Genomic DNA, 26,211 nt, shown 5'->3' on the forward strand with positions numbered 1-26,211 from the left:
TCTGCAGCTAGAGGTTTTGGACCTAGTCGAGCTCCTCTTGTCTTACACCAGCTTACACCATACCACTTCAGGCCGCAGATGGGCTTTTTCCAGATCAGTTTCCCACGAGGCACAGCCGCAACGCCATGAGGCAGCCAAGGGCTTTCCGCCATTTCCAGGGCAGCAAGCACCAGGCAGATTCGCATCAAGATGGAGCGACGTAAACCACATGGCCTCGATGAGACTGGAGCTCGAGTGCATAAGTGCCATGATCGCCGACGCTCCGCTCTGTCCTTGTACGATTCGAGAATTGCGCATAGCGACTTGAACACAAGCAGCTGCAGTGTGATGCCAATACACAGGCCAAGATGCATCTCAAAAGCTTCACCTCCTTTACATCGATCAAAGAAATTGTTCGTTATAAACGCGTCAAGCAGAAATCCAAGCGTAATGAAAAGAATCGGAAGCGTAGCAAATCAAGGAAGAACAAAAGAAATAAGTTTGTGTTGTCCAGTCCTTTCATGCACTCGGGTTCCATGTTCACTCGACAAGGAGCATGTTCGGGTCCACATTCAGGCTAACATTTGACACACCTTAGGGAGAAAAGGTTCGAGCCTAAAAGCCAACATGAGGCCCAACATCAATTCTTAGATGAGGACTCGGAAGCGCAAGTTCCAGACCCATACTTGGCTTGGAACCTGGCGAGCATTGCACCGAAAACTTTCGCACAGCCGCCCCCGTGGCGAAGGCCAAGTCATCTAGACGACGCGTTCCATGTCGACTCAGCTGAACTCTGTCATCCAGTTTTCGAAAATCCGCCTTTCAGCCACCCATCTCCAAACCCGACTCGATCTTCTACCTTGAGCTCATTCTTGAGCAGCAGCGGAACTTCTCTGAGTTCTGCCACATCAAAAATCAGGTATCTATTCCGACGTCGACATTCAGATACTGGGATTCCAAGACCATCGCCACTTTCACGGCAGTCAGAAAAGCGGAACTCCGTCCCAGGTCTATCGCCCACCTTCCCCAGGCCCATTACGGAAGAGAGCCGCCAAGAAATCGTGACTCCTCAAGATCAAGGGGTAATCATAAGATCCATCGTACCGAAACAGGAAGCATCGAGGCCCGCTGGAGTCATGGCGCAACAGCCTGTCGACCTCAAAGCAGTACGTGAGCATCTTAACGCACTGAACTCTACATCAAAAGCCTTCGTAGACATCTGGGATTCGAAAGTGTCGCCGAACTTCGATCAAGATCTAAGAGATATTGTCGGATATGATTGCGGCTACGTACTCGGGAACCACCCTGGCAAGGGAAACGGCACCAGAGTTGTCGAGGTTATGACGCCCAAGGAGCTTCCTGGAGACACCAGTAACAAGATCCGGAGCAAGATCTTGTTGTATTTTGCGGAATCCAAAGAGCTTCATGGCACAATCACGGTCGAGTTTTGCATCGGGCATGTCGGGAGTGCTGCAGGCGCATTCGCTTCGAGTCAGGACGCAGATAACGAGCTGAAGAAGCCTCGAAACTGTCGCAAGCACAGCGAGAGACTGCTTGGGGATTCTGTCAGCTTTGAAGAGAGCGATTGCGCCGCAACCCTTGGACCAGCTATCAGACTCGGCGGCTGTAATGGCTGGATTGTCAACTGGCATATGTTCCATGGTATTGAGAATTGGAAAGAGCTGGGTAATCCGTACCCGGTGCCGCGCTACGGTTTGTTCCACCCAGCCTACATTGATTGCAACGAGGACGAGGGACCACTACAGATTGGGGAGCTTCAGGCTTACTCAGGACGGATGTACAGAACAACCCGTCCTTCGAGATCTCTAAGCCATTTTGCGCCAAGTGTTCAGGGAGAATGCAAGCCAACTACGCAAGTAGTTACGGATTGGGCCTTTTGCAAAGCCGAGAAAAATGAAGTTCAGAACTGTCTTCGATATGCACCATCGGGTATCGAGGTTGATGATCGTTCGGACCCAATCCCAGGAGCCTTTGTGCAACGCCCCCAACTGCAGATTATCCAGACAACTGGCCGAAGTAGTGGATTTCGATATGCTGTGGTATGCGAGACACCTGCCAAAGTCCGCCAATACCCACATATGCCTACCCGGGAATGGTGTTTGATGAACCTTGGAGATCTCATGCTGGTCGAAGACTGGAATTCCGAGGGTCCCGGTGTGTGCGGTGACTCGGGTGCGGCCGTAGTGCACGATGAGACGGGAGAACTGATCGGCCAAATATGGGGTCGAAATGTTTACGAAGGTCACCGGCAAACTCCCAGGGTGACATACTTCACACATCACTGGGACATTTTCGACGATATCAGTGAGAGATATCCCACTTTGGAGGGCCCTTCCCTCATCCTCAAGCCGATGTGCCATCCCTCGAATAGAGCGAATGTAGGAGATGGAGCTCCCAACCCTTCGAATGTGGAGGCCGACGAGAGGACTTTAAATCCATCGCGACCGCGGAGCCGGGCATGTTCGTCCACGGGTGGTGCCGATGGAGTAGTTGAATCCTTCTCTCAGTCAACTCTAGCACAGAGTGTGACCAATTCGATAGGATCTGGTGAAGGCAAGGCAAAGAAGACCGATGTTGGAAAGGCTTTGGAGGGCGAAATGGGATGCGGACATCGAGAATCTCATTCCCGTAATGCTGCTAGAACCTCGGCGGATGATGACACCGATGTACTGGTAATGCGACGGAGCTCGGCGATGGTGACAGCTTAAACCTCTTTTCTTGTTCTTCTTGAAGCTTTTTAGATCGCAAGCGTCGTTTTTTTTTTTTTTTCGAAATTTACAAAGCTTCGTATCCTTGCATACTCAAGTCAGCTAACCGAGTGCGTTGCTCCATGGGGCATGCCATGCATCAAGGCCCAACTTGAATCCATTGATGCTGTGTCAATACCTTTTATTAATTCGAAGCGCGCTCAAGAATGTCTTTTGTGGTGTGATTCCTATCTCATCGGACCCGGCGAACTCAACTGTTAACTCCCCGACTCTCCGACCCGGAGTGGAGCGCACGGCTTTGCCGGAGGAAGCTTTCGCCTAAGAGTGATGTTATCGGGAATTTCGGGTGCGGGTTCTCATGCAAAGCTGAGTCGTTGTAGAAATTGCGCTGGCTGACTCGAAATACCCTGTAATTGATGTCTTAAGGCAACCCGGCCTGGATGGAGGAAGACGCATTCGATATTGCGGCCTCTCAAACTGCTGTTTAAGTACCTCGCTCCGCCATTCGAGCTACAGCGAATTGAGTAACGCATAGAGCATCTCCATCGGTGATCTGAAAGACCTCGTGTACGAAAATCTGAAAGGGCGACGAACGACAAGTGGAGGAGGGATCATCCGCGAAGCCGTAATTTAAGCTCGGTGCCCCCCTTATACGAAGGCGGTACCGAAATTGCAGCATGCGCTAAGAGGGGTTAAACCGAGTAATACGAGAAGATGGCCATGGTATTTTGGATACTTGTAGGTTGAAAACCGCAACATAATCGTCAACTTGAATCCTTTGCTTCGTACACCGATTCGATACTCTAGCAACTCGCCATCATGAAGGGTTTCACCAAGAGCGCCGGATATCTTGCGTTATTAGCAGCGCTGGCCAGCGAGACCATCGCTCTGCCAGTTCAAGATGCGCCGCTAAGAATCGAGTGGCGATCCCTGTCAAGCGCCGCAAAAGCAGACTACATCAGCGCAGTAAAGTGCTTAGATGGGTTGCCGTCAAAGATCGGTCTCAAATCGTCGCGATACAACGACTTCCCCTATGTCCATGCTCAGCTCAACAACGAAAGTGCGTCCTTTCTTTCCAGGCGTCAACATTTGGCATCATGCTAATCAACGATCGCAGTTCATTTTGTCGCTCAATTCCTCCCCTGGCATCGGTACTTTGTACACATCTATGAGACAGCCTTGAGAGATGAGTGCAGGTACACAGGCCCAATGACCTACTGGGACTGGACCCTTGACTCTGAAGACATGTCTAAGAGCCCCGTTTTCTCCAACGACACCACCATCGGATTCGGAGGAAACGGCCTGAATGGCGGTTTAGTCTCACCAACGCGACCGAACCCGTTGACCATGTGCGTAATTGACGGGGCTTTCGCCAACTTTACCGTGTCTTACTACACAACGACAGCGCTCTCGCATTGTCTGAATCGCGGTTTCAATGACGGTATTGGGGTGAATGCCGGCCCTTACGAAGGCGGCTTGTACTCGCCCGGGAAGATCTCAGGAATCATCAAAACCTCTAGCAACTTTTCTACATTCGCGACTACTTTGGAAAACGGACCCCACGGTGCGATTCACTCAGCCGTTGGAGGAGACCTGTTCCCTTCGACATCTCCAAACGGTAAGCCCTCACCACCTACGTTATTCGAGCACCTGAAGACTAACAGAAAGTACAGATCCCTTGTTCTTCCTCCATCATGTGCAGATCGACAGACTTTGGTGGCTTTGGCAGCAGGCTGATCTCACAAATCGGATGCTGGACTTTTCGGGACGAAGAAACCTGCCCTCGGGGGAAGCTGATACCCGGCCAGCGTCTCTGAACGACACGCTGCCAACGCTTGGCTTGGCGGCCGATATCCCCATTCAACAAGTCATGTCAACAACGACAGACTTGCTGTATTATAAGTATTAGTGTAAACATTTCAAGAACTACTTTGGGACAGCTGTTCGAACTGAAAGCATCCCGCCTCTTAGTGCTCACGGCGCTTCACTTTCAGCTGCTGTTGGAGGGCTCCTGCAGGAATCGCCGCTAATCCATGCAACCACAGGGGCCCATTCCTTGAAGGAAATGGAAGAAGATAAACCTACGACATGCCTGTGAATTCCCACCCGATGTTCCTTCGAATCATCCTAAGGACATGATTTGCCTGATGTCTTTTGCGCCCCCATCTTGAAGCCATCCAATGGCGAGGGGTATGCAACGTGGCAGCCTAGGGGTGCAAACAATCTTCAACAAGAAAACAGTTCGCATGTTATCGACGCGCTCAAGCGATAAAGCTGAACCATAGGCCGCAGCCGTTTGACAATTTTCGCCATAGGTCTTCGTCAGGGACGTTAATATCAGAAGCAACTTTGCAAAGTTGCAAAGCTCAGGACGTCAAGATGATCTGCTCTTGTTGTCGCCACGTCCTTGAGCTCAGGAAGGACTACGCGCTGACCAGTAACGAGCGAGACGGCGCGGATCACCTCATACCGCATCACCGCGATAGTACAAGTCTGACGGCCTCTGTGGACGCTGGGTGTTATATTTGCAATCGGCTTTGGGCCGCTCTGGATATCGAAGAGCGATGCAAGGTCAGGCAGTCAAATGGTGAACCGACGAAACGAAAGACTCCAGCAACCGAGTCACCTCTCACCTCGGTGTTTTGGGAAGACGGAGCAGCACTCGCATATCCCCGCGCCTTTTTACTACAACTCACTTTTGACCGAGGCAAAGTTGTGGATCTAGAGAGAAATCCAAGGAAAGGGTTTTTCCGCGCAACTGTTCTGCTTCTTCCACAAGAATGTATGTTTACCTGCTACGAAATAACACCTCTTGACTTCAATTATGCGTCCTCGGATGTTGATCTTAAGACATAGTCTACGCGTCTCAATACCAAATCAAATCCCACTCCCGTAGTACAAGATCCGAAGGAACCTTTCATGTCGCACAGAGATGGATTACGGAATGTCTAGCTGAACACCCACAATGCGGTGCCAAACCAAATGCATCTACCACTACGCAGTGGTACCCCAGCCGCCTCCTAGATACAGGACCTCTAGACCAGGAGAGCTCAAGTTGCCGACTCGTCCTACCGAACATCACCCCTATCCAAGGCTCTTACGCGACACTCAGTCATTGTTGGGGTACGAAGGAGTCTTTCAACCTTACAACAAGCAACTACGCACAACTACAGCAGGAAATCTCATTCGACACCCTCCCTCCCCTGTACCGTGACGCCATGTTAACGAGTCGCCGCCTTAATATTCGGTACCTGTGGATCGACTCCCTGTGTATTATTCAGCACGGTGATGACTTCATTGACTGGAAACAAGAATCAATGCACATGGACAAGATCTACTCGGGGTCTTTTGTCAACATCTCAGCGGCCGATGCCCCAGACGCGAACCACTCCCTCTTTCACGACCGCAATCCCGATGCTCTGTGTTCGCAGATTGTAGAGCTTCCCGTTGGTTCACAAACTAATCGCTTTCTCTTGATGGACTATAACTTCTGGAGGACAGAAGTTTCCAGTGCGGTCATCAACACAAGAGCCTGGGTGCTCCAAGAGAGACTCCTCTCTCCTAGAGTGCTTTACTTTGGTCAACGGCAGATTCTATGGGAGTGCCATCAAAAAGAAGACGCTGAGATTTATCCGGAAGGCTTACTGATAGACCTATCTCGATTTCCCAGTCGGTTCAAGGGCTTCTGTCACAACCAAATGGGTTGGAGACCCCGGGATCACGGCGATCTGTCAAAGTACCATTACTGGTGCAACATTGTGAATACCTACACTCGAGCTAAGTTGACATTTCCCGGCGATAAGTTGATTGCACTTTCAGCTGTCGCGAAGGCTATGAGAGTGTTACTTCAGGATAGCTATGCTGCAGGGATGTGGCGGCGCTATCTAGAGCGGCAACTGATGTGGTCTGTCGCTGTCGGCGAGACGCAAGCTAGGCCATCAGTCTACCGGGCCCCAAGTTGGTCTTGGGCGGCGGTAGATGGACACATTACTCCGGGTATCATGGACGTCGAAGCAGTGGAGATGTTGATCGAGGTACAGGATCTACATCTCGACTATGTTACAAGCGATACAACAGGCCTGATCAGCGGTGGGTGGCTACAGCTCTGGGGGTGCCTCAAGAAACTTGAGCTTCTGCCCGATGCCTTGTTCAGCAGTCATAGCAACAACTACGAGTTCTTGATGATGGTTGTAAATGGCGTTTCGGTCAGTGTTCGCGCTGATTCAGTCATGAAAGAATATCAACCACACGTTTATCTCGATGACAACCAGCAGTGGGCCAGCACACAGAACCATCGACCGGAACTATTCTGTATGCCAGCCAGAACAAGACCAGGCAATGACGGAAGCATCTACATGCTATTGCTGCAGCTTAAAAATAGAAAAGACGGCACCTTTCGTCGCATTGGAATCGCCCGCGGTTGGGGCAAGGAGTTGAGAGAGAGCTTGCTAGCAAGCAATGCGGAAGAGAGTACCTTGCCGTGCGTAAAGTATGAGGGAGGTCGACACCTAGTTCGGATCGTTTAGTTGGGCGGGGCCACCATAACGACTAGACGCTGTGCACAAGACGAAACAGTAAGAGCCAAAGACGATACGAAGGGCATCATGGGCATCTGCAGATAGAGGACGAATAGAAGAAGTAGATCACCATCCTGAGCGAAAAAAGATGAGACAGTGCATGTGTCACTCCAACTTCCAGTAGTTGACTAGATAGAATGTTACCTTAGTGTATGTTGTCTCAGGCGAGTTGGTGACTCGAGTTGCCTGAAGTCGAGATAAAGTCTACCCACTGACATATAGTCATCCTAAGCACTCTGCTAAAGTGCTTTAAGTACGCAACGAAGTCTGCCCGAATTGACAGGCTGAGAAAGAAGAGGTCATAACTGAGGTAGCACGCACGACAGAATGCATGGATGTTACTCAATTCGATTGTCGAAAATAAGGCACTCATTTAGAGTTGATATAAGCTGGGGCGGACGCTGCACATCAGCGGGTATTTGAGGTTTTAGCGCACAAAACAAAAAGACAGCCCATCGGCACGTCTCGGTCCAACAACTGTCGCCATCCCACCCCAGCGAGCACGACATCAACAAAATCCCTTTGGCTTTCCTCTTTCTCACCACCGGTTCACTTGGCACTGCAACAACGCCGCACCGCAGGGCAAACGATCAGCCCCCCTGACTGACTCCACTGCTGTCTTAGTTGGGGCCCCCAGGCTCTCACCCATTTCTGGAGGACTGCCAAGCAACTTGCAATAAGGGCCGTGTTCAGAGGCCCCAAACGACCTTCCATAACTGGAAGGCCTTCGGACTGAAGCCACTGAACCTCTGGCTGCGTTCGCCGCTGCCCAGACAGCCCAGCCTGCTGACGCTCTCTTGGCGGCGATGCTCATCTCACTTGACCTGGCCACTCCAAGACAGGTACGCATTCTCAAGGCGTAGGACAGCACTGATAACTGGCTGAAGTTATCCTCGCGAGCTTGCCGGCATTTATGACGATTCAGCCTCAAGAGGCAGCTCAGGGAGCTTGAGAAGCCATAGCGACCATCACCTCGTATCAAGAGTGTCAGCCACGGCGGCACATACTCCCGAGACAACACCCATGCTCGATTCCTTCTGGAAGCACGCAAAGTTTTTAAGATTTGGCTGATTGGAGTGGAGCAATGGATGTTGGCTCATGAGGCTATTTTGTGGTTTCCGCAAGATCTGGTTCGTCAGAGCTACGGTGACCCCCGAGACTCATCAATATTCGAACCTCGATAGGTCGCTTTCATTAACCTTGAGTGCTCTTTCTCTCGCCCGTCTACTCCTGGGTGTCCCGCCGTGCCGCCCTCGTGGTACCAGGCAGCGAGTCGGTTCGCAGGTCGAACCTTGCGTGACGTTACAGTGCCATGACGTGCGGGGACCTCTGCAAAGCCTGGGATGATCACTTTCACCGTTTGTCTTGGGTTGCGACGCAGCGACGCAGCAACGCAGCATTGCAGCCGTTAGCTGTCTGCGAGGCAGGGACACATATATAGCACCCGTCGGCCTCTCGAAGAACCGCCCGCTTGCCGATCCGCTTGTGTTAGCTTGGAGCTCTACACATTCTTTCATTGGAACTCCTACCGGCAGTGCTTGCCAGCACGTGAAAGCCGTGTACATCAGAAGAACTCGAGCTCGGCCGAATTTCACTTCCCGCGTCGACAGCAAGCTATGAGTTCACCACTCAAATACGATCATCATGTCGGGGAGGACAGGCACGTCGTACGTGACGATGCTTCGGCGGAAGAAGTAGGAGTGGTCAAACAGCAGGAAGTTTACGCCTTCGATGAGTCGCGCAAGATTGGCGTTACTGGCGCGGTCTTCCTCATTCTAAATAAGATGATCGGTACCGGTAGTAAGTAACAGACGGTCGATCACGATGGGGATAACACTCACACCCCGTTTCTCAGTCTTCTCTACTCCCTCCGGTATCTTCCAGTCAACTGGCTCCGTCGGCGTCGCTCTCATGCTATGGGTCATCGGTGGTGTCCTGACCTTCTGCGGTATGAGCGTCTTCCTCGAATTCGGCCTCGCCATCCCTCGATCCGGCGGCGAAAAGAATTACCTCGAGCGCGCCTACAAGCACCCGAAATACCTAGCGACCTGCGTGCTCGCTTCGCAGATGATTCTTCTCGGCTTCTCGTCCGGAAACTCCCTTGCCTTCGGCCGATACATCTTATTCGCATCGGGATCCGAGTCCCCGGATGGTTGGACCGCCCGCGGCATTGGTATCGCCGGCGCCACCTTCGCAGTCGGCATCCACGCTATTACACCTAAATGGGGTATTCGTCTATTCAATGTCTTGGGCGTCTTCAAGGTCATTGTCTTACTCTTCATCGTCTTCTCCGGGTTCGCCGCTTTGGCTGGCCGACGTCGCGTGCCAAACCCCCACAACTTTGACAATGCTTTCCGAATCGAAGAGGGAGAGGGCTACGGTAACGGTGGTGTCTATGGATACGCGACAGCTCTGCTTCGCATCATTTACAGTTACAAGGGCTGGGAGAATGCCAACTACGTTGTGGGCGAGTTGAAGAACCCGCGCAAGACTCTCGCTATTGCTGCACCTCTGGCCATCGGCGGCGTGACAATTCTCTACGTCCTTGCAAATGGTGGGTTCACTTTACTATTCAAAATCGGGGGGTTTGTTTGCTCGTCGACTAACCGTGGTTTCTAGTTGCGTATTTTGCCGCCATCCCCAAGACCGAGCTCGCCACGTCCGAAGTCATTGTTGCAGGTGTCTTCTTCCGCAACGTCTTTGGTAACAGTGCCGGTGCCAGAGCTCTTCCAGCATTCGTCGCCATCAGCAACTTGGGAAATGTACTTGCCGTCAGTTTCGCCCATGCTCGGCTGAACCAAGAGTTGGCAAAGGAAGGCCTCTTGCCATTCAGCACCTTCTGGGCATCCAACAAGCCATTCAATGCTCCGGCTGCAGCCGTACGTGCCCAGCATCTGCATCACATGTTCTCAAGCTAATACACTACTAGCTTTTCCTCCATTGGATCGTTACTGTCATCGTTCTTGTCGCCCCTCCTGCAGGGCCAGCTTACAACTTCATTACAGATCTTTACACGTATGTCTAGTCCCTCAAGTTAAGTAGCAACTAAGTATTTACTGACACATAAACAGATATCCCGGCGCATGGATAAACGCGTTTGTTGGGATGTAAGTTGTCTTGGGAGATTTACTTCATTGAATATCAGCTAACATCACTACCAGTGGTCTCCTTTACCTCCAATGGAACAAGAGAGAGAACTGGACATCACCTTGGCACACCTACTTCCCCATCACCATCCTCTATGTCCTTGCCAACGTGTTCCTCTGCATCGTTCCCTTCATCCCACCCACGGGATCGTGGACTGCAGAGGGTTACCCGTACTACGTCTTCCCAATTGTTGGGGTGGGCGTGCTCCTTCTTGGCGGTGTATACTGGGGTTTCTGGACCAAGATCTTCCCCGCTATTGGTGGCTATAAGGTCGTGGCCGAGAGGACTTATGACGAGGAAGGTCATGAGGTTATTCGATACCGTAAGGTTAGCACAAAGCACGGCCACTCAGGGCCGATCGATTGAAGCCTTCGCCCATAGATAGCTGGAATGGTTGAAGCCGCCATGGTTGAAACTACTGCTCAAGTGTTATGTTATCTTTACCAGCATGTACCCACATATGGAACCTCCTAATAACTTGAAACCTTGGTTGGTCGTAATTATGTTGAGGGCGTGTTGTGGAATAGTGTAATCTTGTTGGTAAAGAATGACTGTAGCCATGATCGCTGACTCAAGGGATTCGAAACATGACAACACCGCTTGGCATTGGAACTTCGACTTCAACGGTTTGTTCGAGTTCACATGTATATGTAAAGATTGTAATGATATCAAGTTTAACTTATCAGACGGTTCAAACACTAATCATACAGCTCCTAATCCAAACGCCGCGCACTCCAAATGTAATCGCTTGTGATTTACTCAAGACGCTTATCCTCCAACCCCTCGGTGTCACCGGGCTCGCGGTATTCGCCAGTAGGCTTAGCACCCCGGGTACGACCTTCCACGATGTTGCTCTTATCGATGGCCTCCTTATCATCACGCTCTGTAAATGCGTCAGGGATTCATGCTACGTTCAGCGAGGTCGAACTTGGACTTACCTAGCTGAGCATCGGAGTTGGCAGTCTCAGCATCAATAGGGTCCTCGACTTTAGCATCGTCGCCGAGGACACTGATGGGCTCACGGTCACCCTGGCGGGACACGTACTCGTTGTCCTGAACATCTCCGGTGGGGGCTTCGGAAGACATAATGATGTTGGGATGTTATGCCACACTGAGGGTATTGATGCAGGTTGGAAGAGGTTGCCGTCTACTGGGCTTTATAGTTGTAGAGTGTTGTTATTGTTGTTGTTGATGTTGAAGAGTTGCGACTTTTCCTCCACATGTTCAGGGCCCTTTCCTCAGTTCATATACAAGTCCCTCTTCACTATCAACAATCATAATCGCGATCTAAGCTGCAAACACCATAGTAACGAATATTGAGATCATTGTCGAGCTCACAGATTGTCTGTAAGTCTATGACGCTGTCATTTACGCGTAGAAACGCGCATCAAAGGGGCACCGACCTCCCTGGCGCATAACCACCGTGCAGAAATCAATTAAAGTCGACTTGCACGCGACATGGAGCAAAGTGTCCGATGGCCCCCTTAAGCTAACGGCGCCACGTTTGATTGCAGCAAGCATCTCAAAGCGATGGTCTAGCCGCCCGGCGCGCGTTGACAGATCTACCTTAGTCTCATGGAATGATGGAGCCTATGGCAACGAGCGCCAGCCGTCTCATTAAGGTGCTCTTAACATGGGAGTGTGGCCAAATAAGACTACTAGGTATCCGTACGGGTACCGGTAGTCACCTTCGCTTCAGCCTCGTTCCCGGGTCTTGAACCCCATCGATCGTCCCTGATCGATCGCATGAAACCCGATTGGACAATGGACGAAAGTCATGATGCTTTTTGGATTCGGTGGAAGCCCAGCCCCCGATTTTATTTTCGGTGAATGCGGGGGCCGCACCGGTACAGCTGATATCGCACTATCACTCTTCAACATCTTGAGCTCTCGAACTCGTGTTCAGCTAGGGAATTAATCCATAGAAAACGTAAGAGAGACATGCCAGAGTTTTTGAAATGATTTTAGGTTAAAAAAGACTCATCTATGGCTATGGAGAGTTGACTACCGGCTTTACCCAAAGATCTGGTCATAGAGGATAACCATAGACCAATCTACTCACCGAGATCCCTCAAGGCCTAGAACCAACTGAAGACTTCACCGAAATAAACTCCCTGCGCACGATCGGTCTGACATCATGTCGTGTTTCGCTCAAGTGGGCAACAGAAACGGGTGCGCGGGCCGCATCATATTGACGTCTCCCGTCGCCCCAACACACCTCAGCTGCGCACCGAAACAGTAATGATCCTCGGGCGTCTCAAACTCTTACATCACCCCCCTTACCAAAAAGCAACCGGGAAACTCTGGGGCGAGCCTTGAAAGCAAGATTCAGCCTGCCGAGTCGGGTACCAAGTGCCAGTAGAACGAGTGCCCAGTGATACAAGGTTCCCCCGGTGTTGTGAGTTCCAGTGTTCAAGAGCAAGCAAATTTGCTATCTCATAATCAGGTAACTCCCCACTGACAATGCTGCCTTCACTTCCGTGCTTTGATTTCTTCCTTATTCACACAAAACATTTGGATGATCCACGACCATAATACCAAGAATTCCGACGTTCCACAACCGTCTTGTTCTTCCCCACCCTGGCTCTTTCACGCTTCTATCGATCTGATCGTGCATTTCCAGCCCCCGGGCGCAATAAAGTCAACTCGTCACTATCCAGACTAAAGAGGGACCAAAGCGAGCGGCTTCATCGGTAGCCTGCGTCTCCGCAACGCCCCCGCGTCCCGAGCCTTTCCCATTCCGGCTCTTGTCAAACGAAGTCCAGGCACATCCCACGTGCTGATCGTGATCGGTATCAGATTCCGCCCGTCATGCCACGCCAGGAACGTCACCACAAAGAGCGCGTTGTCTACGACGACGACCCATACTATGACGACTATGAGCGCCCAAGGGCCTCGCGCCGCGTTTCTCGTAGTGCACATGAGTACGAGGCCAGCGGTGGTCATCGGCGCAGCACTCGCCGCCACGATTCCTACAGCCCCGTCGGCCCTGCCCGCGCCCGTTCGGAGAGCTATGGTAGGCCTCCTGCCCGAAGGCACGATACATACGCTGAGTACTCCGACAGCGGAGATGATAGGCCTCGTCGACGAGGCCATGGGCAGAGCAGCAGCAGTCGTCGGAAGGATAGCAAGACTTCTCGGTCATCGAGAGGACCAGAACGCAACGATTCTGACAAGGCTGCAATCATACAGGCTGCCGCTACCGCCGCCGTCGTGGCGGGCGCAAGTGAGGCATGGAGGATGAGGAAGGAAAAGACGTCCTGGTCTCAGAAGGGAACGAGGATGGCGACGGCTGCGGCTGGTGCTGCTGCCATCGCGGCTTTCAATAACAATACCAATGGGCAGCACGGCTCAAAAGACGGTGGCGGAAGCAAAAAGGATACTATTCAGGCTACGCTGGGTGGCTTGCTGGTGAACCGACTGGCAAATGGGGTAGGCAAAAAATAACGGCAAAAAACATCAGGCGGAAAGAAGGTACCGGTTAAAAGCCTCTCCGTTGCCGCCATATGGAGGGCTACGAGATTTATGATTATTTAGACGTCTTACGACGGGTCGTGGATACCAGGAGTTTTGGGTTTATTTTAATATTATGTTACCCTCTGTGATATGTGATAATTCTTCATGTTGTCCTAAGGTATGACAGAGTTGCATCTCGCTGCTCCCGCAACTTCTCTCGACTTGATCGTGAGTTCCACTTGGGTGCTCAAATTGCTAAGGTGTGCGTCCACGATCGGAGTTTTCGTCTTAATTTGAGGTATCCGTGTGAACAGAACTGTGTTCAAGGATATGATCACTAGGTCTCACCGATTCGCCAGGATGACGCTGCTCTGAAGATTAAACTCAGGGTCACCGGATACGGGGCCGTTGAGAGTCTATCAGTTGAACGATGTACTCAATTGGTCACACAGGGATGGTGAGAGTAGTATTACTGTCTTTCAGATCACCTGGACAAGGATGAGTATCAGTTTCGGTAGATAAGATCGGGTTATAGAAACAAGCTTCGTTCCAGGAAGCCGAAAGGGTTCAGATGTCCTACGCAGTGCTTCTCGATATTATCGCGGGAATGTAGTCTTTAGCAGATAGCCTTAACTAACACAAAGCATGATTCGTACCAAGTTCTGAGGGTTGGATTAGCTGGATCTGCGGCTCGGCGACGTTGGCTCTTCTGATGTTCGAGGCTGTAGTATTACCCACGAGACTGGATATGGGCTCAAGGCCAACGACGAAATTGACCAGCACTAGATTCCGACCCGTCACCACTTACACTGCTCAGGTTGACAAAGAGGCTAAAGATTAAGCAACTAGATCATGAGGGACCCCAAGATGAGCTTTGGTTTACTAAAATTATGAAGGTTCCTCTCGTGAGGTGTTTCACCATGGCTTTCAAGCACATGGAGTCCCAGTCCAGCCCGGAGTGTAACCCGTCATCGACAGCTCACCCGCATTAGATTCAACCTCACCCTTCCATCCCATGTCGACTGATCCGCCCTTAGCGAGAACATAATTAGCCGCCTGGCAGCGGAGCCACCCATTGATAGCCGGGTGGTTGCACTCGGCGTGATCCATGAGAGCGTTCTTGAGGCTCATGACCTGGTTCAGAATTTTCGAGTGCTCTTGGTGAAGTTCCCGATTGCGAGCCTCGGCGGTATCTTTGGCTGACTCGAGGTCGGCACTCTGCTGCTTCTGCTTCTGCCAATTGCGGGCCGACGCTCGCCTGTGACGTTCGCGGCCGAGAGCCGGCGGCTGTGTGGCGGGAATAGTACTATGCCGCCTCTGCAAGATTGGCTTGCCAGGCGCTTGTTGAAATTTCTCGACAACGTCGTTGTTCGACTTTCTCTTCTTTTTGGGAGTTGCACGCTCCTCGTCAACTTCTCGCTCGTCCATTCCTTCGCTAGAAGCAAAACTCTGACGACCTGTAGTCTCTCCACTCGCAGGAGATGTAAATCCATAGGATGAATTGATGCTGGTCGGGGATTGTGTAGCAGATGATAGGGAATAGACCATGGGCATGCGTGGCTGCAGCAGACCGGGAGCATTGGAATAGTCCCAGAACGTCGAATCCATGCCAGAGTCTAGAGGAAAGTATGGTGTTGTAGGTTGGAGGTTAGTTGAAGTCCACCAGTCGACTGGGCCAAACTCTATGGTGGGCTGAGTATTGCAGAGGTTTCCGTGAAGTGCATTTGAATCCACTGGTATCGCATTTCCGTCCATGCTGTTTGACCGCGGAGTACTAGAGCTCGAGATTGTATCGTTGTAGTAAGTCATATCCGTCGGCGATACCGGTACATCAAATGGATTCGTAGAACACCGCCGTACCATTGAGTCGTAAGATTGTATTCCAACCCATGATGGGGATTGGTAAGCTACAGATACCTGGTCGTGGACGCTCTCTATGGGTTCGCAAGGTGAAGCGATAGAGTGGTTAAGCTTGATGTCCAGCGAGGTGGTTGGTAGAAGCATCATAAGTGGTTTGTCTTTGTCATTGGGGATTTGTTCAAGAGCATCTGAGGGCAAAAGGATGTTGCGACAGTCGATGCTTCCGTGGACCGTATCAAACTGGACGCCGTAGTCCAAACAAGACTGGTGTGGCTTTGGGCTTAGCGATGTAAAGGCCTCCAGAAAAACGTGAGGTTGATTCTCAAGGCCTGCTGGTTCTTGAATTCCGGGTTGAAGCTTGTCCCGCGGTCGAATATCGTAGTTGTAGTGTCCTCCGCAAGAGATATTTTTTGAGCAAGGTTGCTCGCCATCACACTGTATTTCAGTTAGACTAAACTCAGGAGTAAACCTGCAAAGTTTGTCCATAAACCTACATTAGCCTTCTGTTGTCGACAAATATCGCAAGCTTCCTTGGTGAAGATTACTGGTTTACTATCGTTTCTGTTCTTCGATGTTAATTTTGGTTGAACGGTGCTGGCCATAGCCTATTTCTACAAGTTAGAGGCGCTAGCGTCAGTCAACGTCTAAGGGGGTAATAACTTACAACAGCAATCAGGTTGGTCCTCCCGGCAGGATTCGGTGTACTTGTGATCTCCCAGTCGTTTTGATCGAGTCTGCGCGTGCTCACTGGTTTATCACCACAAAGTTCTGACAGCTTTGCGTCTTGCTATCAACTCTCACATCGTTCGAGACTCATGACGATCATGGGGATCGAGCGAGATCGTTTCTCGTTGTCCGCCGGCTTGGACTTTCCGTGGTTTTGTGAGATCCCATGTAGGCGGCGGGTGATAGTTGGCTTGGAGCCGCTGCTTGCCTGCTTGAGGATCAGCTCAGGCGGCCGCTTCTTAATATGTGTCACTGCTAGGTATGGGTTCACAGGCTTTCCCCGCAGAGAGTCACAGTCCAGAAGACCCTTGCCCCTAACGCGGATGCAGCCGCAGGTCAACAGCCGTGAAGCGATGCAGTGCGACGCTACTCTTGCTGCTGGTGACTTGCGAGCTGCCTAATGTACATGTAGCGCTCCTCCATTATTGACAGTTGGTATTCAGACAGTGATACAAATTGATCTTGTAGTCTCCCACAGCCTACATGAAGCCTGGCCACATCTCCCTAGACTGACAGTTTGAGCGACAAATCAGCCTCGCCCTATCATGGGCTCGCATTCCAGCGCGCGCCCACCGGCACTTCAAGCCAGCAGTGACAATCTCTAAATGAGGGGGGGAAGCTCTGTTGACTACGAAGACATGTGCCTAGTCTAGGCGGTTTGAGGGAGGGCGTAGCATGTGGGAAACGAAGAAGAAATGGCGAGTTTGGGCGAGAATGAAGTCCAATCGGAAAGTCGGGAGAGCGATCTTAGTGCATGTTGCATTTCCAATACGATCCCTACAATTTGCGAGGGCGTAAAGAACAACGGAAGGGTCTAGACCTTCTGCAAAGACCATTCGCAATGGTCCCCAGGCTAGTTCCATCGATTTGAGAGAGCAAGGGACAGGATTGTACTCAGATGTACTGGAGCAACGACAACGCCGCCCAGTGCCATCGTCCCAATATCGAGAAAGAAAGTCTGGCTACATTCTAGACCATTCATGGTTATATCTCCGAGAAAGATCTGCAAGAGCCTTAAGTCCGGAATGGTCTCCGGCACTCGTCATTGGGTGATCTTTTCCGGGGTAACAGCGGTGGATGGCAGACGTGCGCGATGAATAGACGGTGATCTTTCTAATTGGAGGGATAGATAAGCAACTCTTTGCCCCCCTCCCTTCCAGCCCCCAGAACCTGCAAGTCTTTCCTTTCGGTCAAGCATTGGTGTCGTACAAAGGGTTGGTAAGTACATGTATACGGTACTGTAGAGTTGCCTTCAGCAGGTAAGATGAGGGGTCAACGTCCCGCTTGCCTGCTTGTACCGGACGCTTTGCTGAGCTTATCAGCATCAGTCCATCAACCAGACATCATCTCTATGGAATATCACAGACTATGTAAGTGCTTCCACTGCTCCCTCAAACCACATGTTATTCCAACCCAAGAGTCCGTAGAGTACAAACATTGGCAGCTGGTCGATGGCATATCGACTTAGTTGAGCCTATATTACATGCGTGACCAGCCATGTGCTGCAGCTATGATCCTTGCACCAGGATTATCAGGGTTAGGATTCGATGGTTCAAACAGCGTGGTCTCGTCACTCTCAGCTCCCTCGCACGCACTTGGAACCTGAACTCCTGTCTTCCTGGAAAAAGCAGGCGGAAGTTTCCCGGCTGTCCTGAAAATCACTCTCAATCCAAACCAACCACATCAAATTCCTGTTGTCTCAGCCACACTTCCTGCGGACAGTGTTAGCGTAGGTATGCAATCTTTACCGCTCCTTGGGAACCCCATGGACGCATAACTGAATGGGCTTCATAGACAACGTGGTCAGCGGTCGGTGGCTGGCTGGAACTTCATCACCTATTCCCCTTGTCACGGTGTCTCACAAGGCTACATGTGGCTGGGACATGGACTGATATAAGCTTCGGTAGGTACATTCACTAAGCAATGGGCCATCGGCAGTTGAAATATGGATGTGTTTGGTATGTAGGTCCTGGTCACCATAACGGTGGTATCTTCTTTTCTCTCGGTGAGGGCCACGCTTAAGCCTGGATCTGTCAAACTGACTTAGCTGGCCAGAGTCAGAACTAAGAATCTTGCCAGCCTTTTCTAGATACTCAACCCACCAAACCTGAGGCCGTGTCTCTGGATGCTACAAACTACCAACCTACAACGAAATCTCCAGAGAGATACGCCAATTGTGGTACGTGGTGAAGCCGAGGGTTCTCGTGTCATCCTGGCTGGTAGGATTGAACGTGCATTGCGCATAGCATCCCGGGAGCTTACTGGGCTACTTCATATCAGCTAACTTGACGCATCGACAGTGACAAATGGATGAAATGATGCAAGCTAGCCACCCGACCTATTGGAATACGGTGTAGGATGCCGACCCTCGGACGGTGTGGTCAGACGCTACATCTGTGAGCATCCCCTTCCCATCATCCTGGCAACGCTCGACATCGAATTTAGGGGTCGGGGTCGCCACCTCTAATAAGCAAACCCCTCTCATGGTCATCTTACCTACAGCTGTCCTTAGCCTGACAGCCACCAGCTAGCCATTAAGCCAACACGGTCTCATGTTGGCCCCATTCTTTTTCTTGCTCCAAGATCTACATGTGCCAGGAATGCGAACCGCTCAGCCGGCGCCAGGCCCAGACCGGTCCAAAAATCGTGCTTTCTGTCGCCATGTTCAAGTTCGGAGTCTAAGTATGAAACGGCAAACTAAAGAACGAAATTTTGGCCCAAAAGTTCAGACGATTACAATTGTGGCAAAAGCAATATGTGTCCACCTGAACATTAGATCAAGATCCTCGGGCATACGAGGTCAACGCGGGATCGGGTTCAAAATTCTTAAGAGCGGTTTATTGAATGAAGTGCTTCAGGGATGGTCACTACACTATTTTATTCATTCTGTACTATCGTTCTTTGGATTCATACAAAGTTCAATCTGGAATCTCCTGAACAACGAGGTGCCGGGGTTTTCATCTTGTGGATGTAGTCTAACAGCACATGTAGGTCTGACTGAAACTCCGGATCTTCAATTAGCAAGACTGACCAATGTCACAAAACCAGGACCGTCAGTGCGGGCAGTACTTACGTCAACTATATATCCCTTTGATAAGGAAGGATTCCACCGTGCTTTAGTTTAAGACTACCAGCAACGATATGTTTGTACTACCAAGTACCCTACTCAAGAGACGATGTAAAAACCTTTTTCCTTCTAAGCTATCTATCTGTACATATTGATTGTCCAATTAGGTTAGCTGAACCCTCTATCATCTAAAGTTAAGATGAGTTCCTTGCATAAATCATATGTTGCATCCGAAGCGGCCGCCGAAACGAGCACCATGGGTAGAGAGCGAGGTCAACTCGGACATGACACTCCGGCAAAGACCAAAGCTGCCAGCATAGCATCTCTAAAAAAGTGTCTCAAAACACACACCTGCATGAGCCAGCCGATGCAAGTAGAAAAGGACCCGCGGGTAATCACAGATGGAGAACGGCACGATGTATGTTTCTGCCACAATATGTACATTGAATTATTTACTCGTCAAGAATGCGTTCCATTTTCCCATCAGCTCGCTCAAAAATTCAAATCATTCACTCCGGCCCTCTTCTAGGCCTCTTTGCCACCCTCATACCCGTCGCGCGGATGGATACGTCTAGACAGGAACAGCGGTAAGGCCACAGGCAGCAGCCGCAGCAGTGACGGAGTTTCCGTAGTATTGCCAGACGTTCTGGGCGTTGGCGCACTGCAGGCAGGCATCGTAGCGAGCGATCCACTGGTAGTTGGTGCAGTAGCCTGTCTCGCGGGACAAGGTGATGGAAGTACCTAGAGTTCATCATCATCAGCAACCCGACAACGTCATATTGGGTGGTTGAAAGGGAGAGGAGGAGAGAAAGCTCTTACCGCAGTTCTCGTGGCAGAGGTAGGCGGGCGTGCCGGGGGCGGGGACGTCCTGGCGGGTGACGAGGGGCATCGACTCGGGGAACTCCCAGCCGCCCTGGTTGCGGTTGATGAGAGGGTTGGCGGAAGCCAGAGAGGCGACGAAGGCCACGGTGCAGGCGACGGAGGAGCGCATGCTGATGATTTGGAGGTAGGATTTGAGGTTTGGAAGAGTTTGGCGAGACTTAGTCTTGAGGTGAGTAAGGCAGCTGGGTATCAAGAAGAGACTTCATACTGATTCAGGACATTCACGACTCTTTATATTCAATATCACAGCTTGGCAAATGCTACCTTCCTTCTCGGTCTGTACAAAGCTCCTCTCCAGCCTCCAGTTCCCCTCCAGTCCCTCGGAATGCCCAGACTCTTCATCCGAAAGCAGATGCCAAACGGCATCCCACACTGTAACGGCGCACCGATATCGCCGGCGCTATTGGAAGGATGAGATCTTGGCGAGCGATTTCTAGAGAGCCAGTTAACCTTCTGCCCCAACGTTGCCCGGAAAGAAGCGGGTTTCCGAGCGTATTCAGCGGGGCGGCCGACATCCGTCCGAACCTTTTGAAAGCGGAGTCTCATCCCCTTGGCCCCCGGTCCCCTGCGTGGAGCGGTTATGCTCCTCATGCCATCTAATCTAATCAGATCATCTGATAATCAGGATCCTTGTGGGGAGCCGGGACAAGACTGCTCAATGGGGCTCTTCATGTCCGAGAATCCACCCACATGAATGCGACCCACAAAGTTTGATATACGAGGTTGTTATGTAAATGGTGAATTTGGGGTCTTGGCTTTCGGAACTGCCCCAGCTAAGTCCAGCTCACATGCCAAACGGGTTTTCAGGGTTCATACGACGCAAGGTTGTGATTAAGCTTGAAAGGGCCGGAGGCGCAGTCGATAAGCTTGGTTTTCCTTGCAGTGAAGAGCGCAAGTGGCGATATGATATACTCAGTAAGAAGAAGTTGGGTGTCACAGCGGGAAATTGTCCGGAAGCGGAGGTTGAATACCAGGTTGATGAAGTCTATGAAACAATAACGAGGGAATTAATCTACTCTAAAGTTCTAAAGAGACAATAGTTTAGGCCCTCTCGCCAGAGAAAGCGTTGAAGTTGAACGACCTCAAGCGCGGGTTCTTCTCAAACTCGAGCGTCCTTTGATCATACAACACCAAGGTTCCATTGGCAAGCTGAACGTCCAGCAAATAAACCACATTCAGTGTCCACTGATCGCGGTTGCCCTGTATGCTGCCCACCGTGAACCGAAGAACATCATCACCCGTCAACGTCTCGTTGTACATTGCTCTAAAGTTCTTCACATTGCAAACTTCTGTAGCCGAGGCCGTGACGTCAATGAAGCTCTCAATACGGTTCTCGGCATCAAGGGTCTCTCCAATCACTACGCTAGAGTTGGCGCAAACGAATCCGTCGGAATCAGCCGAGTGAGACGTGGTCAAACGGACAAAGTCCCACGGTCCCAAGGAAGCAGGTACCTCTACCTCGGCAGTGTACAGCGATGTGCCGTCGTATGGAGCGGTAGAAAGCCGCTCATAGATGACAGATCGGTTGACGGCTGTGTAGTACACGGGTGCTTCCCAGACCTTGCCGACGGTAGGGAACTGCACGACGTAGGTGCCCTGCTTCATGGATGCGGCAAACTCTGGTGTGAAGCGGCACATGAGGAAGAAGTCGCCGACCATGTTCTTGTTCCAGGTTGTCCACTCCCCGAGGGCAATTGTGTATAACCGAGTCACCGGATCGAAGGATGTATCGCCGGCTTGTGCGCCGGACGCCGAGAGCTGGTATCCTTCTGCGATGTCGGTGATCTCGGCTGGAACAGCGAATGTGAGGACGGAATCAGCGGCAACAGGTGACGGCATCGAAATCTGGATGTGGAGTTCCATCCATGCTGCCGGATCAATGACGAAGGCTGTATCCTCTTTCAGTCTCTGAAGCTTCAGGGAGGTAAAGGCGCCTTCGAGACCGGTGGGTGTTGCGGTGGCTGTGAGTGTTGTGATTGTGCCTGGCACGGAGATAGGGGCAGTCGTTGTCGGGACAGAAGATGTGGTGGGCACAGCGGTAGCGATGGTAGTCACAGCAGCTGTTGACGATGGGAGGCTAGAGGTCCATGTAGCATTATGACCCGGGATAGGATCGCTTCCGAGTTGGATGGAGAACGGATCAGAAATGAACAGCTGCCAGTCTTCAGGCTTGGAAGCGTCGCCAAACATGCGCAGGGAGCGTGTGAAGATGCGGTATCGTCCAGACGGGATAGCAGTACCGTTCGCAAAAGATCGGAAAGTCACGTAGCTCCCCAAGTTGAAGCGCACAATCTCCCTCATGGGGAAGTCCATGTAGCCTCCGTCAGCAAGGGGCTGGGATCTGACAGAGCCAAGCCAAGCTTTCGAGCCTGAGCCGTGTTGCGGCGGATACGCGAATTGCTCCGTTTTCCAGTCAATGCCGACCAAGTCCACAGAGAACTCGTAAGTACCATAGCGGAAAGCGAAGTAGGTCTCAGGGGAGTCACCGTCAGCAGGGTGGTACGCCTTGCCTCGGTAGTCAAGTGGGTACAGGATGCCATCAGTATCGTCATAACGGTATGACTCTGGACCGTGATGCAGCGCAGTCCAGTTATATGTCGACGCCTCGATACCAATGTAGGGCACGGCCAGCAGCTCATCGTTGGAACCTGCGAGAAGGATCTTGCCACTCCACAGAGCACCGCTATCAGGAGCGACGTCGGGGGCAGAGAGGGTGATCTCGATGTCCTGAGTGGCACCTGCGGCCACTATAATAGTCTTGCCCTCGGCTAAGGATCCAGCAGCGGAAATCAAGGGCGGGTAGTAGGTATTGGGATACAATAGGCTGTTTCTAGATGAGACAGTCGAAGCAGCGATGTGCGAGATGTTGTAAGTCACTTCCTCCGATCCGGTGTTCTGGATGCGGATAGTATGAGTGTTGACACGGTTGTCCGTGTCGTTCAGGGACAGAGTCGGCTCGGAAAGAAGCACGGTGGTGAAGTCAAACAACTTGGCGGCATCAACAAGACCCGCGCCCTGCTGAGCAAGCGACGCAACCTCGTCAAGAATCTTGCCATCGATGGATTCAAAAGCAGGCAGAGCCAGAGCAGTAGATGTAAGTCTACGAACAAACTCTGCCCGGTCCTTCTTTGCATGCGCATACCACAGAGCAGCAACACCTGAGATGTAGGGTGTTGCGAACGAGGTTCCGGAAGAGATGGCAAATTTGCCGTCGGGGAAAGCGCCGTAGACCACACCCCCAGGTGCGGAGATAATGGGAGAGAAGTCGTTCTCGTAGGTTGGACCCCACGATGTGAAGGTGGAGAGCTGACCAGCGCTGGGGACCTCGGCGGCGAAAGCAGCCGGTTGAGCATCTGCCTGGATCTTCAAGTGAAGGGTGTAGTTCTTAGCAATCTGCTCGGCTGCCCAGTCTCCAACTGAGGCAGTGGTGACAGCCATAAGCTTGAGTGTGTCAGACCAAGCGACAACGTCAGCCATGTAGTAGGCGCCCTGGTTGTAAGAGTCATACAGGATTCCGTAACCGAATCCAGCGCTGGCGATGGAGGAGTACGATCCAGCTGGCTCGCAGACGCCACGTTTTGCGAGAACAGCGGTAGAGTCAAGGCCGGAGCCGGCAATGTTGCATGAGTCGCCCTTGTCGAGAACGATGGGCACATCAATAGTGCTATTGAACTTGTTGCCGTCAGAAGTGACATACGAGATGTTTAAAGACTGGCCGCCGGATGAAACGATCGTCGCAGGCCATCCCAAGGTCTGCGCTGCCTCGACCGAGCCGACAGAGACGACACCGCGGCCAGCAGCGGGGGAGCTGGCGAAATACGGTCCCATCGCGCCCGAGTTACCAGCAGCGATGACGATGAGTCTATCCTGGGCAATCTCACTGGCAACACGAGAAAGAACCGAGTTGACGTAGCCAGTGTTGCTGCCGATGGAAACGGAGATAATATCGCAGTCATCCGAATCAGCAGCAAGCATACCCTTGAGAACCATTTCGTTAGATGTCCCATCCTCGCAGCCAAAGACCTTGTACATGTAAATCTCTGAATCGGGCGCAACTCCGGCAAAGTCCTGGTTAGAAGCGGCGATGATGGACGAGACAAAGGTTCCGTGACCAACGCAGTCCGTGAGGGCGGTAGAGTTCTCCTCGAAGAGGTTCTTTCCGCCGGCGATCTTGCCGACCAGAGCTGGGTGCGACACATCTACACCACTGTCAACCACACAGACGCGCTGACCGGCACCGGTGATGTTGCGATCGTGAAGCTCGCTGACGCGGGTAGCGATGTGAGGGTTCCATTTCTTCGTTCCTGAGGTGACTTCGAATGAGACGTCCAGGGTGATGGGCTGCACTGGCCAGGCATTGGCGACGCCCGGCAGACTCTTGATGTCGTCGACGACCCCGGACGAATCGTCGTTTGTAATCTCGACGGACACGCCCTTGAAGCGACCCGAGATGGCGGAGAAGTCCTCCTTGACGGTGGCCCCGTAGCCGAGAGATGAGATCTGACCGACAATGGAGTCGCCGACAGAAGAGTCCTGGCGGGTGCTGGGGCCGGTCGAGTCTTGGAGCTCGACGATGTACCGGCCGGAAGCAGCGTCGGAGGCCGGGGTTGTGAGGCGGGTGCGGCCGCTGGCGAAGCCACCCTCGGCTGCCGTGACCGGTGAGACGGCGGCGGCTGCGACGAGGGCCGCTTGGAGGATTCCGGAAACCCGAGACATTGTAGTGAGCTCGACTAAGATCGGCAAGTTGACAATCGATCTCGGAATATAAACGAGAGACAAGCAGACGGGAACTGTTGCTTGAGCTCCTCTTCTAGATCAAGGCCCCCCAAGGGTCCATTCCCTTCTATTTATCCAGTTCATCATCTTTCACGATCCCGCGATACGGGATGAGACTTTGAAGTAGTGACAGGGTCCCACGATACGAGCTGGAACCGCACCCATTAGATCCAAGATCACAATGCTCAACCAAATTGCCTATTAATTACAGTTTTATGGGCCAGTCAACCGATAACCGGAGCGCAACGGCAAACGTTCAGGGTCGTAAAGACGGATGTAACTCCGAGGGCTTGGCAGGCACCGTGTTTCCCTTGACTTCTGCCCGTATTCCCGAAAGCGGCAGGTCGTTGAAAAAGACTCACTTGTAGGAAGGCCGGGGGTGCGAACTTTATCAGCTCATCTAATCAATCTTTGTGGAGCTCGGCATGTAAACACCACGCATTGCAGCCATTGCTAAGGGCTTTGTGAGATGGAGACTTTCGTGTTGTCTGCACGTTGCGGTGGGATGGGTGGGAGGCCGTGGAGATTTGCCTTGATTCGCTTAGCCCTGTGGTAAAATAAGCTCACCTCGGAGGGCCGATGTTACCATGGCTGGTCACTATCGGTGATGCTCCGAGCTCCGAGAGTGGGCTTCGAATGTGAAGTTTGAGGTGATTAAAAGGTCCGGACCCAGGCTTCGGGTGATCACTTCTTCCAGTGAGGTTGTTCATACATCTGAGTTTTGGTACAGCATTCGGGTTGCGGGACTCGGGAGTAAGCGGGGCCAAGCTGCCTTACGTGAGTCTCATCGAATAGCGGAGTGAAGGCTGAGCCAACCTCGAGCACCCATAGATCATGCAAGTCAAGCTCATTGAAGCCTCTAGTTTCTCGCTTACTACACCAAGGCTTTGAGGTGTGAGCTCTAGCCGTAAGACTGCAAACCAGCAAGAGCTCAGAGGTAATCGAGGGATGCCGAATGGGCGCAGTGTTGGTACATATTCAACTCAATTCGCACTTCGTCTTGCATCATGTA

General features: G+C 51.8%; 10 protein-coding genes across 10 annotated transcripts; 6 read left to right on the forward strand and 4 right to left on the reverse strand.

Moving 5' to 3' along the window:
• Positions 1 to 1,115: 1,115 nt before the first annotated feature.
• On the forward strand, positions 1,116 to 2,708 carry CABS01_07428 (uncharacterized protein; the record flags this gene model as incomplete). Its single annotated transcript, XM_060540791.1, has 1 exon — positions 1,116 to 2,708. One exon carries the CDS (start codon positions 1,116 to 1,118, stop codon positions 2,706 to 2,708), a length of 1,593 nt encoding a protein of 530 aa, XP_060402959.1.
• Positions 2,709 to 3,527: 819 nt separating this feature from the next.
• CABS01_07429 (uncharacterized protein) lies at positions 3,528 to 4,617 on the forward strand (the record flags this gene model as incomplete). Its single annotated transcript, XM_060540792.1, has 3 exons — positions 3,528 to 3,768; positions 3,826 to 4,326; positions 4,382 to 4,617. 3 exons carry the CDS (start codon positions 3,528 to 3,530, stop codon positions 4,615 to 4,617), a joined length of 978 nt encoding a protein of 325 aa, XP_060402960.1.
• A 470-nt stretch (positions 4,618 to 5,087) lies between these two features.
• On the forward strand, positions 5,088 to 7,234 carry CABS01_07430 (heterokaryon incompatibility protein; the record flags this gene model as incomplete). The annotated part of the gene is made up of 2 exons (XM_060540793.1): positions 5,088 to 5,490; positions 5,565 to 7,234. 2 exons carry the CDS (start codon positions 5,088 to 5,090, stop codon positions 7,232 to 7,234), a joined length of 2,073 nt encoding a protein of 690 aa, XP_060402961.1.
• A 1,493-nt stretch (positions 7,235 to 8,727) lies between these two features.
• CABS01_07431 (amino acid permease) lies at positions 8,728 to 10,798 on the forward strand (the record flags this gene model as incomplete). Its single annotated transcript, XM_060540794.1, has 6 exons — positions 8,728 to 9,085; positions 9,141 to 9,839; positions 9,905 to 10,164; positions 10,215 to 10,300; positions 10,357 to 10,392; positions 10,447 to 10,798. Coding segments are annotated over 6 exons (1,791 nt in total), but the record flags the coding sequence as incomplete, so codon positions are not given.
• Positions 10,799 to 11,187: 389 nt separating this feature from the next.
• CABS01_07432 (uncharacterized protein) lies at positions 11,188 to 11,518 on the reverse strand (the record flags this gene model as incomplete). The annotated part of the gene is made up of 2 exons (XM_060540795.1): positions 11,188 to 11,315; positions 11,371 to 11,518. 2 exons carry the CDS (start codon positions 11,516 to 11,518, stop codon positions 11,188 to 11,190), a joined length of 276 nt encoding a protein of 91 aa, XP_060402963.1.
• Positions 11,519 to 13,243: 1,725 nt separating this feature from the next.
• On the forward strand, positions 13,244 to 13,879 carry CABS01_07433 (uncharacterized protein; the record flags this gene model as incomplete). The annotated part of the gene is made up of 1 exon (XM_060540796.1): positions 13,244 to 13,879. The coding sequence occupies one exon, from the start codon at positions 13,244 to 13,246 to the stop codon at positions 13,877 to 13,879; it is 636 nt and encodes a 211-aa protein (XP_060402964.1).
• A 936-nt stretch (positions 13,880 to 14,815) lies between these two features.
• Positions 14,816 to 16,897, reverse strand: CABS01_07434 (uncharacterized protein; the record flags this gene model as incomplete). Its single annotated transcript, XM_060540797.1, has 5 exons — positions 14,816 to 16,183; positions 16,243 to 16,353; positions 16,413 to 16,495; positions 16,550 to 16,788; positions 16,881 to 16,897. The coding sequence occupies 5 exons, from the start codon at positions 16,895 to 16,897 to the stop codon at positions 14,816 to 14,818; spliced, it is 1,818 nt and encodes a 605-aa protein (XP_060402965.1).
• A 2,177-nt stretch (positions 16,898 to 19,074) lies between these two features.
• Positions 19,075 to 19,599, forward strand: CABS01_07435 (uncharacterized protein; the record flags this gene model as incomplete). The annotated part of the gene is made up of 1 exon (XM_060540798.1): positions 19,075 to 19,599. The coding sequence occupies one exon, from the start codon at positions 19,075 to 19,077 to the stop codon at positions 19,597 to 19,599; it is 525 nt and encodes a 174-aa protein (XP_060402966.1).
• Positions 19,600 to 20,112: 513 nt separating this feature from the next.
• Positions 20,113 to 20,532, reverse strand: CABS01_07436 (uncharacterized protein; the record flags this gene model as incomplete). The annotated part of the gene is made up of 2 exons (XM_060540799.1): positions 20,113 to 20,282; positions 20,361 to 20,532. 2 exons carry the CDS (start codon positions 20,530 to 20,532, stop codon positions 20,113 to 20,115), a joined length of 342 nt encoding a protein of 113 aa, XP_060402967.1.
• Positions 20,533 to 21,464: 932 nt separating this feature from the next.
• On the reverse strand, positions 21,465 to 25,139 carry CABS01_07437 (alkaline elastase YaB; the record flags this gene model as incomplete). Its single annotated transcript, XM_060540800.1, has 1 exon — positions 21,465 to 25,139. One exon carries the CDS (start codon positions 25,137 to 25,139, stop codon positions 21,465 to 21,467), a length of 3,675 nt encoding a protein of 1,224 aa, XP_060402968.1.
• Positions 25,140 to 26,211: the final 1,072 nt, after the last annotated feature.

The sequence above is a fragment of the Colletotrichum abscissum genome (assembly GCF_030869225.1).
Source record: "Colletotrichum abscissum strain IMI 504890 chromosome Unknown Scaffold_16.1, whole genome shotgun sequence".
Taxonomy (NCBI): domain Eukaryota; kingdom Fungi; phylum Ascomycota; class Sordariomycetes; order Glomerellales; family Glomerellaceae; genus Colletotrichum; species Colletotrichum abscissum.